This window comes from Muscardinus avellanarius, assembly GCF_963383645.1.
Source record: "Muscardinus avellanarius genome assembly, chromosome: 3".
Taxonomy (NCBI): Eukaryota; Metazoa; Chordata; class Mammalia; order Rodentia; family Gliridae; genus Muscardinus; species Muscardinus avellanarius.
The window spans coordinates 81605170-81623303 of NC_137788.1; the positions used below are offsets into that span (position 1 = coordinate 81605170).

Genomic DNA, 18134 nt, shown 5'->3' on the forward strand with positions numbered 1-18134 from the left:
CAAATAAATAAAAGCAGACTTCATAGTATTGGCTAGCTTTAAGAGCAGCCCTTTGGCCCCTATCCTCTGACTGAGCCTCCCAGAGCGCACCTTTTGGTTCTGCTACGAGGACCACGGCCAGCGGTTTGATGAACGACCTCTTATTCTGCATCATGGTCCAAATCATGGAGGCGTCCAGCGAGTCACAGGCTTCATCGGGAGGCATGCACTGCAGGGAGGCAGAGCGAAGAGCCTAAGACATTGATGGTTCCAAAAGCAAAGCAACTGATACATACAGTCTAACCCATCCCATATGCGTTCCCTAATGATTATGGTTAGACGTGGCTGTGTTTTCCTAGGTGGCCAAAATTCTTGAAAAAATGAATGCCCAGGGAAATATAATAGTGCAAAGGATTCAGATCCATGGTAAGTCAATGATATTTCTTCCTCTTCTTTTTCCACCTTTTTTTTTTAAATCGCCCATATACTAGATGGTAGGATTCATTAATAATACAGCTTTGAGTTTTAGCCTTTGAGTCATTAATTACTATGTGACTGATAAATGCCAGTTTACACTGTGCGTATGTGATCTACAGAATAAATGCACACAGGAAGTGATACATAATCTCAGCAGGTCGCAGAAACAAAACTCCAGCAGAAGACACAGACGCATTTCACACCCAAGGCCTAAGGAGGGAGCGCAGTGAGCGTCGCAGCGCCCCTGCGGGCACCGTTCAGGCCAGGTCAAAGGCTTCTGATTTCTGTTATGGCAACAGAGTGTGCTGCTTCAAGAAGGGGCGTGACGTGAGCCAACACGATGAACTGATATGAAACTGAGAAAAAGTAAAACATTTGTGAGTTTCCCTTGGAAGTCCTCCTGAGACAAGTCAACCTTACAACTCACACAGAGAAGGTCGAAAAACAATCGCAACCCAGGTCTCAGCGGGACCTGGAAAAATTAATCCTCGTGCTCAGCTTGTCCCCTGGGCTCACTGAATTCTGGCACGGCGTGTTATCTGACCAGTGGAGATAAAGCCAGGCCTCCGCCTCACTGGAAAACAGTTCCGATTTATCCCTCGTAAGGAGCTGCGAAGTTGCGCACATGGAAAAAAAGAAAAACGACCAAAAAAAAAAAAAAAAAAAAATCCTACTGTCAGGATTTGTTCTCTAAGATGCCCTAAAACTCACAGTTCCCGGCTCATCTTGGCTTTATTACTTCACGTGGCCAGTTCCAAACCAAAACCTCAACCTGCAATAACCGGGGATTAAACTTGCCCAGGAGGTCACCACATCACCTAAAAATGCCAAAATGCCAATCCAAAGGGATGCGTGCCCACGAACCTTCGGCAGCTTCTGGGGGTCCTTCCCCCTGCTGCTGCACAGCGTCAGCTCACAATGTAGAAAGAGCAGCGAGGCGTTGAACATGGACTTAAAGAGGAAGCTGAACCGCTCCTTATCTATCGCGACGGGTGAGTTCGGGAAGCGCACGTGCTTGGGGATGTAGTATGTCACGGATTCATCCTTAGGACAAATGTTCTCAATGATGGTGTAGTCGGACATCCTATCGGGGTTCGAATTCGGAGAGATGAAGCAAGTTTGGATGGCGAATCCCAGTTCTGGGTCAGTCTTGGTGATAGACGCCTTCAAAAGACCAATTCAGGAACAAGTTAGCATCTTTAATTTAGGCACAGGGACCACATACCAACACGGTCCTTTGGATGAAACAGTGCTTTATTGCCGTAACACATTTATAGCCTTCTTTCTAATTACAGAAGTAATGCACTCATTGAGAGAAGAGACACTTCTCATGTGAACTTGAGAGGGATGATGACAGCGAACTATCTAGTTCAAATGCCAGCCTGGAAGTTTCAAATGCAAAATGAATAAGTCCCTTCAACTTCCCACAATTCCTCTGAGAGATAAAAATAGAAGCACATCATGCACCGAAGTGAATTTTCCAAAATGACACCTATAACAAAGCCATAATAATAGTGTATTTCTTATATACGACAAGCTCTTTTTCAAAAAAAAAATTGCTCAAAAAATAGAAAACTGAAGCAGCGTCTATATGACCCAGTCGGGGAAGAGCGAGACTAAATTGCAGAAAATCAGAGCAAGCCTAAAACATGAAAGCTACGGAATCATCTCAAGTCCTGTTTTTTCGGTGAGCAGGCCGGGCAGGCCTCTGGAGCTAGACGTCAGGGGACAGGGCAATCTGGTGGTCATCAGGGACTTGGCAAAGTGTCCCAGCCGCTCACGGGACCAACCAGCCTTGCCAAGTACTCTCCCTTCGCTCTTTAAGCCCAGGGGTATTTTAAGGGAAATCTAATCTGGAACCATTTCCAACTCATTTACACTTCCCTCTTACAAAACATTTGTATGGGCCAAGTCCAAATCTTGTTAAGGTTCTTTTCTTTAGAAACAGGAAGTCATGTTTAGCCAAGTGTAAACAGAATTCAAACCTCAGCTACCCTGAACTCAGCTAAAGTCCCCAGAACAGACTGGATCCTCCGTTTGGTGACATGTGGGTCGCTGCATGAACTGCCCCTCCCCCTCTGTGCCTCATTCCTTGACTAAACTTAGGATCAAAATAAACTTAAACACTTTAGAAATAAAGTTAGTCCTTACCCACAAGGCCAATAGCCCCAGAATCCTTTCTAAAGACACAGAGTTATAAACAAACTTTCCATTCTGAGATGCCCAGGGGAAATCCCTGACATCCATGGGGCTCTGAATCCACAAAATCATTGTGAAAGATCCCTAAGCAGTTAACTGGGGGGACTCTCAGTGACAAAGATGGTGGGAAGCGGGAGGAAGCCGATAAAGATGACTAGGATGCTGTCACCTTATGGTGCCAGTCTGTAACATTTGTACTTCATTATCTTTGCAACATTTCTGCAGAACAAGACTTTCTATCTTGGGAAGATGGTAAATACTAATGAAAAGTGCCCTCTAACACAAACTCAGAACCCACAATGCACAAATGCATAACAAAGGCACTGCAAATCTTTTCTTAGTCTCAAAGAAACTATGGAATGGCAGGATGTCTAGCAAACCTTTATTTTCTCAAAGAGGGAAAAAAAAATGTCTGTAAAATCTGCTCTAAAACAGACTGGAAATGCAAGTCTAGGTTCTGGAGTGAGATGAGTCCAAGAAAACCACATGCTCCTCTGTCCTTGTGTGCAGAGACTCACGTGGGCAGAGCCTCAGCGTCCTCACCTTCTGAATGAAGGCGCTAGTGTTGACAAGGCACAGTCACTGTGAGCAGTAGTAAAGGAAAATATTACACGGGAACAACATGGTTCCCAGACAGTTAATAAATACCACCCATTATTAGTACTATCATTCTAGATTTAAATGTTAGGGGTTATAAATAGACATCTGGAGCCAGCAGCTTCATCCCAGGGCCAATGCAGATGTGAGAACTGTTTGTCTTCACCAAAACAGAGATATACACACTGAAGTCACTCTAACATATGGAAGGATCCCATTTCCGCCCTGTGAGCTTCTCACTCCTCCCACAGTGAAGCAGAACACCAACTTGCTTCCCCAAACCAGCTCATCAGACGATGGCTTCTCTGCAAGACCAGCAGACAGTGTGCCTGCTTCAAATGGTACAAGTTGTGCCCAAGCACAACCCACAGCAGACAGCCGGGTGCCACAGAGATTGTGTCTCCTCTAGAATCCAATCTGTGAGCCTGGGATTTGCCCTGATGAGGTGATACTTTCTTGCCCTTCCAATGACACTTTGAAAATAAGTGACAGTAGCATCTAGTGGGCAACCGTGTGGATTCTGGAGCCACGTAGCTAAGGGAGATCTCTGAATCGGAACTCTGCTCAGTGCTAGCTGTGTGACCTTGGGCAAGTTTGTGACCCGGTTTTTGTTTTCATCCCTAAGACGGAGCTATTATTAAGCTACTATTAGTCCATGCTCATAGGCTTACTCTGAAGAGTTCATTATTGATACATAACTGTATTTGCATATCATAAATCGGCAATAAATGTTAGCTGTTACTATTTCATTATTTCCAGAACTATCTAATAGTCTGTGGGTCTTCCAGATTTATGCCATGCACATTACTATTCTGTATAGTAAACAGTTTAATATATGTATACAGATATTTAAATAATGACTTAGAAAAAATATTTTCATGAGATATGGCGGCACACAGCATTTCACTTAAAACTGATGCAATTTAAATGATAATATATGAGTGCTTTGAAATAATTCATGGCTAACTAAGCAACACTACAACCACTGACCAAATATGCTAAGGTTCAAACAAGCACAGAATTTTATTAGAATTCACACTCTGTCCCCGTCCAACATACACACCTTTTTAACATTCATCTTCTTACAAAGCCCCCTCCCAATTTAGTATGGTATACTAATCCTGAAATGTCCCGCTTTGGTCAGGAAGTAACCCAAAAGTATTATTTGAGTCAAACCCTCACCCAGAGCTGGTTAGGGGAATGAGTAGGTACAGGAAGAGGCCCGCAAAGGGTATTTTAGCAAATGTCCCATGAACTACGACTCAGCACTAAGCCAGAAACCCAAGGATAACATTCACGTCTCACCTCAACATAGACATATCCATTCTCTGACACTGGTAAGATCCCCTGGACAGGTGCTATAAAAAGGTCAGTGTTGTACAGCTCCAGGTTTAAGGAGACGTTTCTGTTGGTCTGGTCCTGGAAGCTTTTGGGATTCCCCTGCTGCCGTAAGCTGCAATTAAACTGGAACAAAACCAAAGAAATAGAGATAAATTACAATCACATGAGGGATGAAGGCCTCGTAGCTTTATAAGAGCTGACCTTTAACATACAACTTTATTTTCTGATTGTCCCCAGTAGAAGCCAATCAAGTGGAAAACATTCTCCAGAAGCTGCCTACTAAAGCCAACACGTACCACCACAATTTCAGTTCGGCTGAAGAGGGAAGCATCTCCTTCATCCATATCTCCTAGAAACCCATTATCACCTGATTCCAAATCTTCATAACCATCCGGCCAACCACTACTGTCCAGAGAGGATGGAGCCTTTATCACAATCTAAAAGGCGAAAAAAAAAGTACAGCTATTATAACAAAACTATTATAACCACACATATTTGATTCTCCTTCCTGCAAACACCCATGTAACCAACCATTCAGATGTAAATTTAAAAACTTTAATACAAAAACCAACCAACCAACTAACCAAACAAACAAAATCTCCCAGCTTTTTAGGATTTCATCTTCAAAGCAATAAAGAATAAGGAGAAGCCCACTGCAGGCTCAAATTAAGATCTGATTTAAAATCTGTATTGTGTCCTGTGAAAAACACAGATTCATTTTACAACTACACTGAATAATTATACTTTTTTTTTTTTTTTTTTTTGCGGGTCTGGGGGTGGAACCCAGGGGCATTCGACCTCCAAGCTACATCCTCCTGCTCTATTTTTTATTCTTTATTTTGAAACAGGGTCTCACTAAGTTACAGAGGGCCTCACTAAGTAGCTGAGGCTGTCCGCGAACCATGATCCTCTGGTCTCAGTCTCCCAAATGCCGGGATTACAAGCGTGCACCACCATGCCTGGCTTATACATTGTTTTAAAGAGTAGGAAAATTCTAGACACAAATGGAGCTGATTGGGGTTGTCAGCAGGCTTTTCTATATTGTAACTGGCTTCTCCTTGTAGGTCTTTTTGCTAAAAAGAAAAGAAAAAACTCTAAGAAATACCAAGAATTGGCTATTCCAAGGAGCTTTTATTATTTGTAGGATTAAAAATTTGTAGTTTGAGTCAGAAGCAAAGGGCCCAATGTTTACAATGGAGTCAACCACCTCATCTTTTCTCTTATACTACACTTTGCTTATTTCTTTCCCCATATCTTTCTGTGTGGTATATAAATGAACAAAAATAATATGGTCTAGTCTAGAACAATATATCTTAACATTTTTTGAAATTATTGTGCCTGGGTTAGTTCTAAAAAAGATAGAGAAAAAAAAAAAAAGCCAGGTGTGGTGGAACATGCTTGTAATCTCAGTACTTGGAAGGCTGAGACAGGAGGATCACAAGTTCAAGGCCAGCCACAGGTACTTAGTGAGGCCCTCCACAAGTCAGTGAGACCCTGTTTCCAAATAAGGAATAAAATAGGTCTAGGGATATAGCTCAGAGATAGAATGCCCCTGGGTTCCATCCCCAGTACCCCCCCCCAAAAAAGATCACCTAAGGACCATGACTTCACACACAAAATCCTAATTTCTTTCTGTCTCATATGCTTGGATTCTGAACATGATACAAAACAAAAAATATATAATAACATTATTACAAACAGTTATGGTTGGAACCAACAGTTAAAATATTCATTGAAGGAAACAGAATGGGAAGAAAATGAAGAAAAATGGCCTCTTTCTTCTTTATCAGCTCCTGAAAAGAAAGTATCTACGTAACTGAAGAAACCCACAGGACATCACAATAAAAATTTTAAAAAATCTGAAAAAGAAGGTATTTTATAGAATCACAGTATGTTCCTTCTCTGCTGAAGGAACTGATACTTCTTTTTTCTTAACAGACAGGTTAACAGGCAGATTATCACTTTATTGGTGTCAACTTGGACACCAGTTTTAAAATGGCAAAGCCAAATGTAGCAGTCTGATATGACATTCATTCTAATAGGAGAAAATGGATAATTCCAAGAAAATGAGTGTTAACATCAGCAGGAAGCCAAGGTTAATAAGTGAGTTATTTGGGTGCTAGGCTGGCCTGGTGTTGAGGACAGATCAGTGGACCAGCAATCAGGAAGCTGGGTTCGGTCCTCGCTCATCCATGAACGAGTCCCTTAGATCTAAGCAAGTCTTAACTCCCCAGTACAATTCCCTCACCTGTGAAATGAGGAAATGGAATGAGATCATCTGAGGGATTTTTCCAGCTCCAGTCTCCTGAGGTTCTCTGAGGAACAATAAACCTGGGCCCACAGGAGAGCCACTCCCACCCGAGCCACTGACAGGAGCACCTCATCTCCAGCCTCTCCCCTGGACTGAGTCGTTTATCTGTTGACAGGCAGTGGCAAGAACCAGCAGCCGCAGCCACCCCATCCCCTGTCAACGCTGGAGTAGTTGCTAAGAGCATAGACACACATTGTGTCAAAGGCAGACATGGAAACCTTGAAGCCTTTTTTTTTTTTTTTTTTTACCATCAAAAGTATAATCCAGACTCAAAAATTAGCACTTTGAAGTTCTTCTATGAGATTTCATGTTTCATATTCTTTTTTTTTTTTTTGTACTGGGAATTGAACCCAGGGGCATTCTACCTCTGGGTTACACTCTCAGCCTTCTTTATTTTGAAATTTTGAAATAGGATCTCCCTAAGTTGTTAAGCTTGGCCTCAAATCTATGATTCTCCTGCCTGAGCCTCTCAAGTACAGAGAGCAGAGGCATGTATCACTGTGCCTGGCTTTATGTTGCAAATTCTTTTCATCTTTACTGCCCAGTTTCTGTCTCTAAGAGGACAGGTTTAATCTGAAGAGAAAAAACTTAGATCAACAGACAGGAAAGATTTCTGGAAGGAGAAGTTTAGCTATTGACACAGATTATCATTGGGGGAATCTGTGGGATCTTCCTCCATGTGTCTTCAAAAGTAGGAGATTCTCTTCAACTTAGTGTCTTTCACAGAGGCAGAGAGAGAGAGAGAGAGAGACAGACAGACAGACAGACAGACAGACACAGGCTGGCTTAGTAATTCCTTGAATGTTGTTTTCAGATTTTAACATCTCTTTCTGTGTTGATGCAGTGGTGGCTGAGGGACCATGCACCTGGTCAGAGCTATTCACTCACAGTCCAAGGCCCTGAGTTTTATCCCTGGTAGGACCAGGGCACTTGACCCTGCAGCTCGGCCATTGAGAGAAGTCACGATCACTTGCCAGTGAACCCTTTGCCCTCAGGAGATAGAAAGAGGGAGTGAGTGAGATCACTGCAACTCCAGCTGAGAAAACAGGGCCTTCCCACTCCCAGAGACTCACCAAAAAAGCAAAGAAAACACAAGTGTTCAAGGTCAAAGTGCATTGCACTTTGCTGAGAACTGATACCTGGCTTTATGTGCAGGCCCCTCCTCACATTCATAGAAATGTTGAGATTAGTTGTAAAGTAGCACCAGCAAGGCTTTGGCAGAGGGCAAAGCTTGGTTTTGCAGAACACTCACCGAGTTATAGTAAACCGTGCCATCCGTGGTGGACTGCCGGTGCCGAGTTCTGCAGCCATTCAGGGGAGACTCCAAAATGAAATGGGTGTCATTCACCTTGGCCTTGCAGGCAGGATCCAGCAGGGTGACCTCCACCCCTGAGTGGCTGCTGGCCTGAAATGACAGCCATTAAAGACATAACGGGGGGCTCAGAGGCAGTTCTGCGGCACACAGTTAACACACACGGGGGTCTTCTAAGTAAAGGCCTGTGGAGGATTGCATTGTCCCCAGCCCCTACATGCCTCTTCCCAGGCGGCTACCTGTCAACAGACCCAACGACTGTGTTCGTTGGCCTGACAGATTCGGTAGCAAAATATTGACGCGTGAAAATCTGGAATCCCCTCACCGAGAACAACAGGAACCAAGTGAGAATGGCAGCCAAGAGGAAGTGGACTCATCCAACCCCACCGAGAACACAGGAGCAAGCCTCCCGAGCTCAAGAGTGAAAGGGCGAGAGGGAGATAATGAACAGACTGGGGCCAGACTGGGAAGGAGATGGCCTCTCCTTTGAGAGGCTGAGCGGACCTGCACAGAGTCTTTTTCTATAGCCACGACCATCTTTTCACTGTCACATCTGACCGACAGGGCAACGTCCACGCTCCCTTGAGCCTCTTCCGGCTCTCTGGGGCCAGGAAACAGTTGTAGGCTGGGGATGACAGAGTCCTTCGGATGGCGGATCCTATCTTCTCCCCCTTCCTTCCAGCCTCTCCTGGAGATATCCGGGAAAGGAAAGGGGAGCCCTCCGGCTTGGCCTCCTCCTCCCCGGAAGGGCGGGTTCTCTGGGCCAGGCAGGGAGCCGGGATTTAGCAGGATCCGGAGCTCAGGAGGAATCGTATGCACTTCTTCATCTCTCATCTCCTCTGTGGTGACAGAAGAAGGTCAAGCATCATTGGTGTGCGATTCCACAGTCATTGGTAGAGGCAGAACAGGAGAAATTAGCAGCGAACGGGCAGGTGTCTGTCACCCTATGTCTAACAAACCATGTAAAAAAGTGATTCGGAGTCGAGCAGCCTGAATTCTAGTCTTGGTGTCTAATTAGCTAAGTGGCTTTGGGCAAGTGGCTTACTTCTTTCCGTGTCTCGGTTTCCCATTTTTTTTCCCTTTTTTTTTGCAGTATTGGGGATGGAACCCAGGGGCATTCTACCTCTGAGCTACCCCCAGCCCTATATTTTATTCTTTATTTTGAAACAGGGTCTCTGAGTTGTGGGGGCCTCACTAAGTAGCTAAGGCTGGCCGTGGACCACCATCCTCCTGCCTCAGCCTCCTGAATGCTGGGATTACAAGCGTGCGCCACCACGCCTGGCTCAGTTTCCCATTTTTAAAAATGAAAGGCTTGGGTCATAGTGCTGGTCTTCAACTTCAGCTGTGCATTAAAATTACTTTCGGAGCTTTGCTGAGCCTGGTGGTGTATGACTGTGTTCCCAGTACTTGAGAGGCTGAGACAGGAGGACTGCAGGTTCCAGGCCAGTCTCAGCAACTTACCAAGACCTTGGTTCAAAACAAAAGGGGCTGGGGGAGGGGTGTGCTGAAGGTAGAATGCCCCTGGGTTCAATCTCCAGTCCCACCCAAAAAACACTTTTGGAGCTTTAGAAAAAAAAATCCCGGTGTCCAGGTTACACTCCAAGCCAATCAAAACTCAGGCTCGCTAGGGCTGAACACAATCATTAATGTTTTAATCTCCCTATTGCAATTGCAATGTGCAGCCAAGATTGAGATGCACTGTGGTAGAAAAATTCTAAGTCCCTACCAATTTTTAACAAGTATGTAACTAGAGTAAGTTATGTGGGGCAATATTATTCCATTCAAATGCCATTTTTGCTTCATTTGAGTCTAGAGGGTTTTTGTTGTTGTTGACATTTGTTGGTTGGTTTTTAGCTGTATTGGGGATGGAACCCAGGGACATTCTACCTCCGAGCTACAACCCCAGCCCTATTTTTTATTCTTTATTTTGAAAGAAGGTCTCACTAAGTTTCAGAAGGCCTCACTAAGTAGCTGAGGCTGGTCACAAACCTGCCATCCTCCTGTCTCAGCCTCCCAAGTACTGGGATTACAAGCATGCACCACCACACCCGGCTGAATCTAGAAATTTTCTAAATGGTTTCTCAAAAGTTTTTTTTAAAACAGTATTGGTATTTTTATATTTATTTTTATATTTATTTATTTATTTGCAATGTTGGGGATTGAACCCAGGGCCTTGAGCATGCTAGGCAAGTACTCTTCCACTGAGATACACCTCAAGCCAAAACACTGTTGTATTTTTAAATGATTTTACTACCACCTGTTTGACTGCCAAACTCTAAAAGGTATGTGGGGACTCTGGCCTACAATGCAGTCCCTAAGGAGAGAAAAGAAAAAGCTGCTTAGGCTCATTATTCCTTCAGAGGAAGCAGCATTTCCATACAAGTAATATTCAATATTCTGTCATATTGTCAACAATTTAAAGAAAAAAACGGTAACTTTCCCGATATTCTCTACTACTATCTAAGCCAACCAATAAATGATTGAGGTCAAATCCGTCTCGGCGGAGGTTGGTTGTGATGATGACCATGGACATAAACTCTCCTATATAATCCTTTCAGAAAGGATTCTGTATGCTACAGCTAATCAAATCCAAAAGAAGCCACAGCTTTGGAGAGTTCTTAACTTGTACGTTAATAAAAAAAAAAAAAATCTTCCTAACAACCTTGTAAGGTAGGCGCTATTATTTCCCCTGGATTGCTAAAGAGGAATCTGAGGCTAACTGGGGAAGCAGCTTTCTCCCAAACAGTGCACAGATGGCAGAGCCAAGGATTTGATTCCCGTGGCCTTCATCCCACCAGCTGCACTCCGCAGAGGCACCACAGGGTGAGGAGCAGGCACGGGGATCAGAAAACTGAGGGCTTGAATCATGCTAGCTATAAGTCTCTGGAAACCCTCAAGAACTTGTTGATCCTCTGCTCTCTGCTCCATCAAATTGGGGTGACAATTCTGGCCTTCCCACTGGGTAAGAAAACCCAAGTATGAGTCCTCATGAATATTTTCCTATAAGCTATAGTCTCTGACCATAGACTTCTTTTCTGCAGTCCCTCTGTATTCTCAGCTATGCATGGTCATTAGGTGACTCTGAGAACCCAGGCTCTCACTGATTCTTACTGTAATCATAATGTAGATGGTCTACAATAACATTCTCCAACACGCAATCAATTCTATTGCATGCAAATCTGTATTACAGTTTCATCAAAAGAATCTAACGCAAGTCTAGACAGTTTAAGGTCTTGTGGTAGAAAGTATTCAAAGAAATTATTAAAATGTGCAACAGAAAAACAGCACCATTCAAGCTGAAATGAGAGTCTCTCACTTGAAAGATTCATTTGGAGGATTTTTTTTTTAAATAAACAACCACCACGATAAAAATCACACTTACCGTTGTTTTCAAGCCTAAGATGAAATCTATTAGCCACAGGAGCCACCGTATATGATGTTACTGGGCTATAGCCATTGTCCAAAGCCCACTTCACCAGATTCTCTTGGGTGGAAGGGACGTCGTCTCTTACTGACTTGGTCATTGTCATTGATTTCTCACTCTCTTTCCCAAAGCTGATGCTGTTGGGAGCCTAGAGATAACCATAAAGTTTCACTCATGGGTGAAATTAAAATTAAACAGTGCTTTAAATAATTGTATAATAAAAGAATAAAACAAACATTCTATATTGTGTATGAGGGATTATTTGTTCTTTTGATCTCTCTTTTCCTTGGGCTAAGAACACTGATAGGAAAATCTTTAATAGCAGATTAAGAGACTTCTGTTCATACTGTTTGATCACACTGTTTGGAATGCTTATGTTGATGAAAAAAATAATCCAACAGCTAAGTAGCTACAAATTAAGTGTACCTAATTTGTTACCAGAGAGCTAATTTAATTTTTACATTACTTTTGTAACAATAATAATTAGTATTATGTTACTATAATTATTGTATCATATTATTACTATTTACAGTGTTGGGTGTGGAACCCAGAGCCTCAGGCATGCTAGGCAATCACTCTACCCTTGAGCTACATCCCCAAGCCAATGTTTAAAATATAATATCAAATATATATACCAAACTTTTCTTTTTCATTTTTATTTTTTAAATGATCTACAAAGCATTCAGATGTTCATGTCACGTTGCTCCAAAACGTCTGTGCTTATATTCCTTATAGGTTTAAATGAAGGTGGCACATGCTAGCGACTTGAGTGTGGAAACTTTCTCAACTTCATAAACTGTTAATTTCCACATGGGGAATCAGCCAGTGTTCTTATTTCATCTATAGCTTATAACAATCTTGAAATTGTATTCATTTGCCAGTTTTATTAACTGAGTATGTTTACATATTTTAAGTTCTAAATACTAATTAGTTAAGCTTATCATCCCTCTAAGTTATCAATATTTCATCCAGTAATACAAAGAGGCCATAAAACAAGCTTCTACTGAGTGATCAGTTACAAAACTAAAATGATAGACATAAATCGTGTCTGAGCAATTACGACATAGAAAGTAAATGTCATGTCACTGGCTGGCTCCTGTAGTAGTGACCTGGCCAGAGGGCAAGAGAGCTGAGGGCTTCAGAGGGGACCCAGCGGGAAGACACATTTTTAACAACTGCACCAACAGGGCAGGAAAGCCCTTCCAGCCTGCAGATTATGCCATTTTCATGCTGAATAAAAATCTCTTTAATTTCCATGCCCAATGATTTTCTCCTGCATACATGAAGCATTTTTTCTAAATTCCTCATTTGTTTCCCATTCTGTTTGTTCCTGACATGACAAAATATTAATCCTTTCCCACTGTAAAACCCTAAGAGATTCACAGGCTCTAAGCTCTCTTGGCCTCTCTGGTTGTGGGAGATTGGCTGAGAACACATATATTTCAACAGGATCTCAAGCTTAAAGGATCTTACCCAGTCTTCTTTTCTATGACCCCAAGTGCTTATCTGAGGAGAAAGTGCCAAACTGACCCGTTACAATCACTGCACATAAAGGGACCCACTGGAATTTTAACCGAGTTCTGCAGCATTTATAAACTTAGTTTCACAGATCCACAATAATTTAGCTTTTACTCTGTTTAGAGAAAACTCCTTAAGGGAAAACAGGGTTAAAAAGCAAGAAGAAAGGGAAAGAAGAAGGAGGTAGAGGGAGGAGAGAGAGGAAAGAAAAGAAGGAGACAAGAAAGAGAAGGAAAATGAAAACGATGTCAAGAAGGATCCTATTTGTTCTTTTTACTCATTTAGTCAACAGAAGTTTCTTAGGCTCAGCTCCTTCCAGGCTTTCAAAGCAGCCTGTCCTCTTGATTTTTTTTTTTTTTTTTTTTTTTTTTTTTTGGCACTGGAATGGAACCCAAGGACATTCTACCTCTGAGCTACATATCAACCCTTTTTAATTTTTTATTTTGAAATAGGATCTCACTATGTTGCTGAGGTCCTTGCTAAGTGGCTGAGGCTGGTCTTGAACCTATGATCCTTCTTTCTCATCCTCCCAAGTACTAGGATTATGGGCGTGCACACTGTTTCAGCAACATGTCTCTTTCATTGGTGGGAATCATAACTTTGGCCTAAACCACACTTGTTTGGCCTCATCTGCCCTGGTCTTTCATGTTGGACAGCTGAAAAAATATACGTTTTCAGAATGCTCTCACCCTAACCGCCACCTATTCTTTTGCAACGATCTGTTTACACCTTTCCATGTTAAACCTGGGAGCTGTCAGTACACTTCACATCAGTTATGGCTGGGAACGTAAAAGGCTAGACAGCTACCACATTTGTAAAGCAGCAAGGCTTGACACAATGGCAGGCAAGCTGGTTCTCAGTGTCCAGCAAATTCCTCACTCTGTCTGTATTTCTGGGAGGCCCTGTGCTTTTTTTTCCCAACCTTAATGGAGCTACTCCAAATCAGGGTATTCAAAGGGGTCTCCAAGCCGGGTGTGCTGGCGCACGCTTGTAATCCCAGCATTCGGGAGGCTGAGACTGGAGGATCGTGGTTCGCGGACAGCTTCAGCTACTTAGTGAGGCCACCTGCAACTTAGTGAGACCCTGTTTCAAAATAAAGAATAAAAAATAGGGCAGAGGGTGTAGCTTGGAGGTCAAATGCCCCCGGGTTCCATCCCCAGACCCGCAAAACAAAAACAAAAACAAAAAAACAAACAAAAAAAAACCCCAAAGGGATCTCCAAACACTATCACCATCTCTCCCAGCTCCACCTTAGAAAAAGGTGATAAGCTAGGTAGAGACTAAGTGCTCCCCTCCCCTCACCCCCACACCGTATCTCCATTAGCACTGACAGGGGAAGGAGGGAGTGAGGAAAGTCATCCAACCCAACGGTAGGATGCATATTCTCACTTTTTTAAAATTCAGATTTTTTAAAATGTCTTTCCTAAAACAAAGCTGGCCATCACTAATCTGGAAGTCCTGAGCCACATGAAACAGTACAGGAAGACATTTCTACTAAGTTTCCTCCATTGTATTGTTTTTGTTTTTTAATGTACTGGGATTCTTCCTGCTATAGGAGTGATTTTTCTGGGTTCCCCAGGGGACCCCAGGAAAGAGCCATAGCTGGACTTGGGGATGCGGAGACTTCCAGTATTCCCATCCGAAACCCACACAGCCCTCTGCATCTCTTTCTGACTGACCAGTTTACAACCTGGAGGGTGCACTCTGCCCAGGCTCCACTTCCAACAGACACAAGCACGAGCTTTCCATGTTTAATGTTCGCTTTTTAAAGTTTACCCTATTGAGGTTGTGTGTGTGTGTGTGTGTGTGTGTGTGTGTGTGTGTGTGTTTTAGTACTGAGGATTGAACCTAGGAGTATTCTACCTTTGAGCTACACCCCCAGCCCTTTTTCTTTTTTATTTTGATACAGGTCTTGCTAAGTTGCTGAGGCTGGCATCTAACCTACGATCCTCCTGTCTCAGCCTCCCAAGTACTGGTATTACAGGCATGAGCCACCACACCTGGCTAGCTTCACTGATTTATTGAGTTCATGAAGGTTCCATTAGTATCCATTTTTCATTGTTTTTGCCTTGTTTAAAGAGGTACCCTCTTTGCTCCTACAGACACTTAGTGTGGGGGGGGGGGTTTACTAAAGATTGAACCCAGGGGCATTCTATCCCTGAGCTATACCCCCAGTTCTATTTTAGTTTTATTTTTTAACAGGGTCTAACTAAATTGCTGGCCTGGAACCTGCGATCCTCCTATCTCAACCTCCCAAATACTGAGATGAGAGATTTGTGCCACAGTGCCCAACTTACAAACAAACTTTTAAAGAAAATACTTATAGAAGGAAAATGAACCCCTTTTTATGCCGTATACTGTGATAGGGGCTTTACATATATTATCTAACTGTCCTCTAAAATATAAGGAGAATGGTATTGCTACTCCTTGGTTAGCGGAGAACCTGAAATTCCTAGGTTGAGTTGCATAGGAAGCTAAGAATTCGCTCTGTGCAGGCAGTGTGCTCTTTGCTTCAGAGGAAATATCCTGCAGGCCCTTAACAAATACTTGCTGAATGAATAATGAGTGAACAAACCAATGAGCAAACTTAGCCACGGTGCACAAGGTGAATGCAATCCCCATACCCATTTCACAGGTGGGTAAACAGACTCAACCACACTGCCCAGCGTCTGTGGGAAGAATGACAATTAGAGATGAGACTTGAATCTAGCCCTGTCCCTGAGCTGGGATTCCTTCCACTCCACCAAGCTATCTCTATAGGAAAGACTAAGGACAAGGTCTCTAAGAATCTCCTCTCTCTTTCTGAGCAGCGATCCAAATTTTGTCTTAGCAGGAACCTTCAGACTGCAGCATAGTCAGGATTCATGTTTGAGACTGGAGTTAGGAAATCACACAGCATGAAACTGACTGGGAGGAGAGAAGAGAACACCATGAAACATTACCTAATTGTTTAGTAATGTTGTCATGCATTGTCCAGAATCGGCCTGGAGTAGGAGTACAGCCAGGGAGAAGAATATAAACAGATCTCGCTTGGGGTGAGCAATCGCGTTTCTGGCCTTTCTGATTCATATGAGAGATGGGGACATTGGGAGTGAACTCCAGAGCTGCCATGCACCAGGCACACATACTCAAGGAGAGAAAGAGCCATTGAAGGGTCAGGGCTGAAGGAATATTTACACAAGGACTCCGGCAGGGAATTAAAATGTACCGTATGTTTTCTGCCTTTCAAAGCATGATTCCCTTTCCTGTTTTTGTTATTCTGAAATTAAAAACATTTGGTTGGTGTGCCAGGGAGCAAAAGCAGCAGACATCCCAGGTCATCAACAACCCTCATGCCGCACCAGGCAAGGAAATCAAAATAGCTGTGACTTCAGAAAAATCAAGCTGGGCTTCATGTGTGACACCAGATTAACGCATCACCACTACACACCTGATGGGTCAGTAGAACTCTCTCAAAGCTTAGAAAAAAAATTTAAGACTCACAGGAACCAGACATGACTACTTTCAAATTAAGTCATGTGTGCTCTCAGCTCTGCCCATTGCCGCCGGTCGGTATGTGTTCACGATGTTGCCTAGGGGGTTGTTGGTGCTGCTGAGCACACAGAAGGCGCCATGCTTGAAGGAACAACACCAAAACCCGAGGCAATCCTCTCCCCAAGCACTGAAAACACAGGAGCCAGCCCAACGGGAGAGAGAAAGTGATCAACTTTTTAAAAAAGACAATGTATAAACTCTAATGCCTACCAAAGAGAAGCTAAGGAGTAAAAAATGGGAACGGATCTTCCTTTCTCTCTCTCTCTCTCTCTCTCTCTCTCTCTCTCTCTCTCTCTCTCTCTCTTTCTCTCGTGCTAGAGATTGAACCTTGAACCTAGGGGCATTCTATCTCCCAGTTACACCCCTAGCCAATATTTTTATTTTTTTATGTGGAAACAGGGTCTAAGTTACTGAAGCTGGTTTTGAACCTCAGATCCTCCTGTCTCAGCCTCCCAAGTACTGGGATTACAGGCATGCACCGCCACACCTGTCTCTTTAATTTTTAATATAATTTACTCCAATATTGTGCCAAATAGTCACTCCCTAAGCATATCTAGGATAAGATTTATTTCGCCAGGACTTCAATGTTCAACTTTTCAGGAAACGAGCTGTTGCTTCCTATCACGCCATCGCACTAAAGATCTAAAGGGCACACACGCCCTATGTGAATTAGGATGCTTAAGGGTCAGGCCAGCACATGCTCACAGGTTCTTGGCTCATCCACCACTATTTGACTCCTAAGTTAGAAACAAACAAAAATTTATGCCAATACTACATATTTAACTAAAAGAAAAAAGTTTATGATGTGAGCCGGGGTCAGTGTAATTGCCCATAGCTTTCTTCAGCACCTAACCCCAAAGTAAGAGCTGATATTCAGGGTATGACACTGAGGCCCTTACAAGACATTCAACCATGAAAGGCTGTGTTTCTTATTTTACACTCACTATGACTGGGACGCACACTAACACATTTCAGAAATTTCACAGGTAAGCAAGGGGAGGCTCAGAAAGGCTAAAGGGCCTGTCCAAGGTCACAGTCTGTAAAGAGGCAGGATTCAGCTGGGCGTGGTGGCACACGTTTGTAAACCCAGCTTTTGCGAGGCTGAGACAGGAGGATCATGGTTTGCGGACAGCCTCAGCTACTACTGAGGCCCTTTGCAACTCAGTGAGACCCTGTTTCAAAATAAAGAATAAAAAATAGGGCTGGGGTTGCAGCTTGGAGGTAAAATGCTCCTGGGTTCCTTCCCCAATACCGCAAAAAAAAAAAAAAAAAAAAAGGGCAGGATTCAATTCTCAGCCTATCTTGTTCCCAGAGGCCACATTTTGGCCACCACACTTGACAGAAGAAGTCAAGGAGTAGCCTATTTTGCGAAATAATAATAATAATTAATAATAATAATAATAATAATAATAATAATAATAATAACAACTTGAGAGAGCTTA

At 43.0% G+C, this 18134-nt stretch overlaps 1 protein-coding gene across 1 annotated transcript in view; it reads right to left on the bottom strand.

The window, feature by feature from the left end:
* Positions 1 to 18134, bottom strand: part of TGFBR3 (transforming growth factor beta receptor 3) — a gene marked incomplete at both ends in the record, with an annotated part of 193555 nt that overhangs the window by 29130 nt on the left and 146291 nt on the right. The window contains 7 exons of the mRNA XM_080691467.1: positions 91 to 208; positions 1321 to 1620; positions 4558 to 4716; positions 4890 to 5030; positions 8157 to 8309; positions 8721 to 9055; positions 11599 to 11788. Of these exons, the coding sequence (XP_080547593.1) occupies positions 91 to 208; positions 1321 to 1620; positions 4558 to 4716; positions 4890 to 5030; positions 8157 to 8309; positions 8721 to 9055; positions 11599 to 11788 (1396 nt within the window). The remainder of the gene's footprint in view (positions 1 to 90; positions 209 to 1320; positions 1621 to 4557; positions 4717 to 4889; positions 5031 to 8156; positions 8310 to 8720; positions 9056 to 11598; positions 11789 to 18134) is intronic.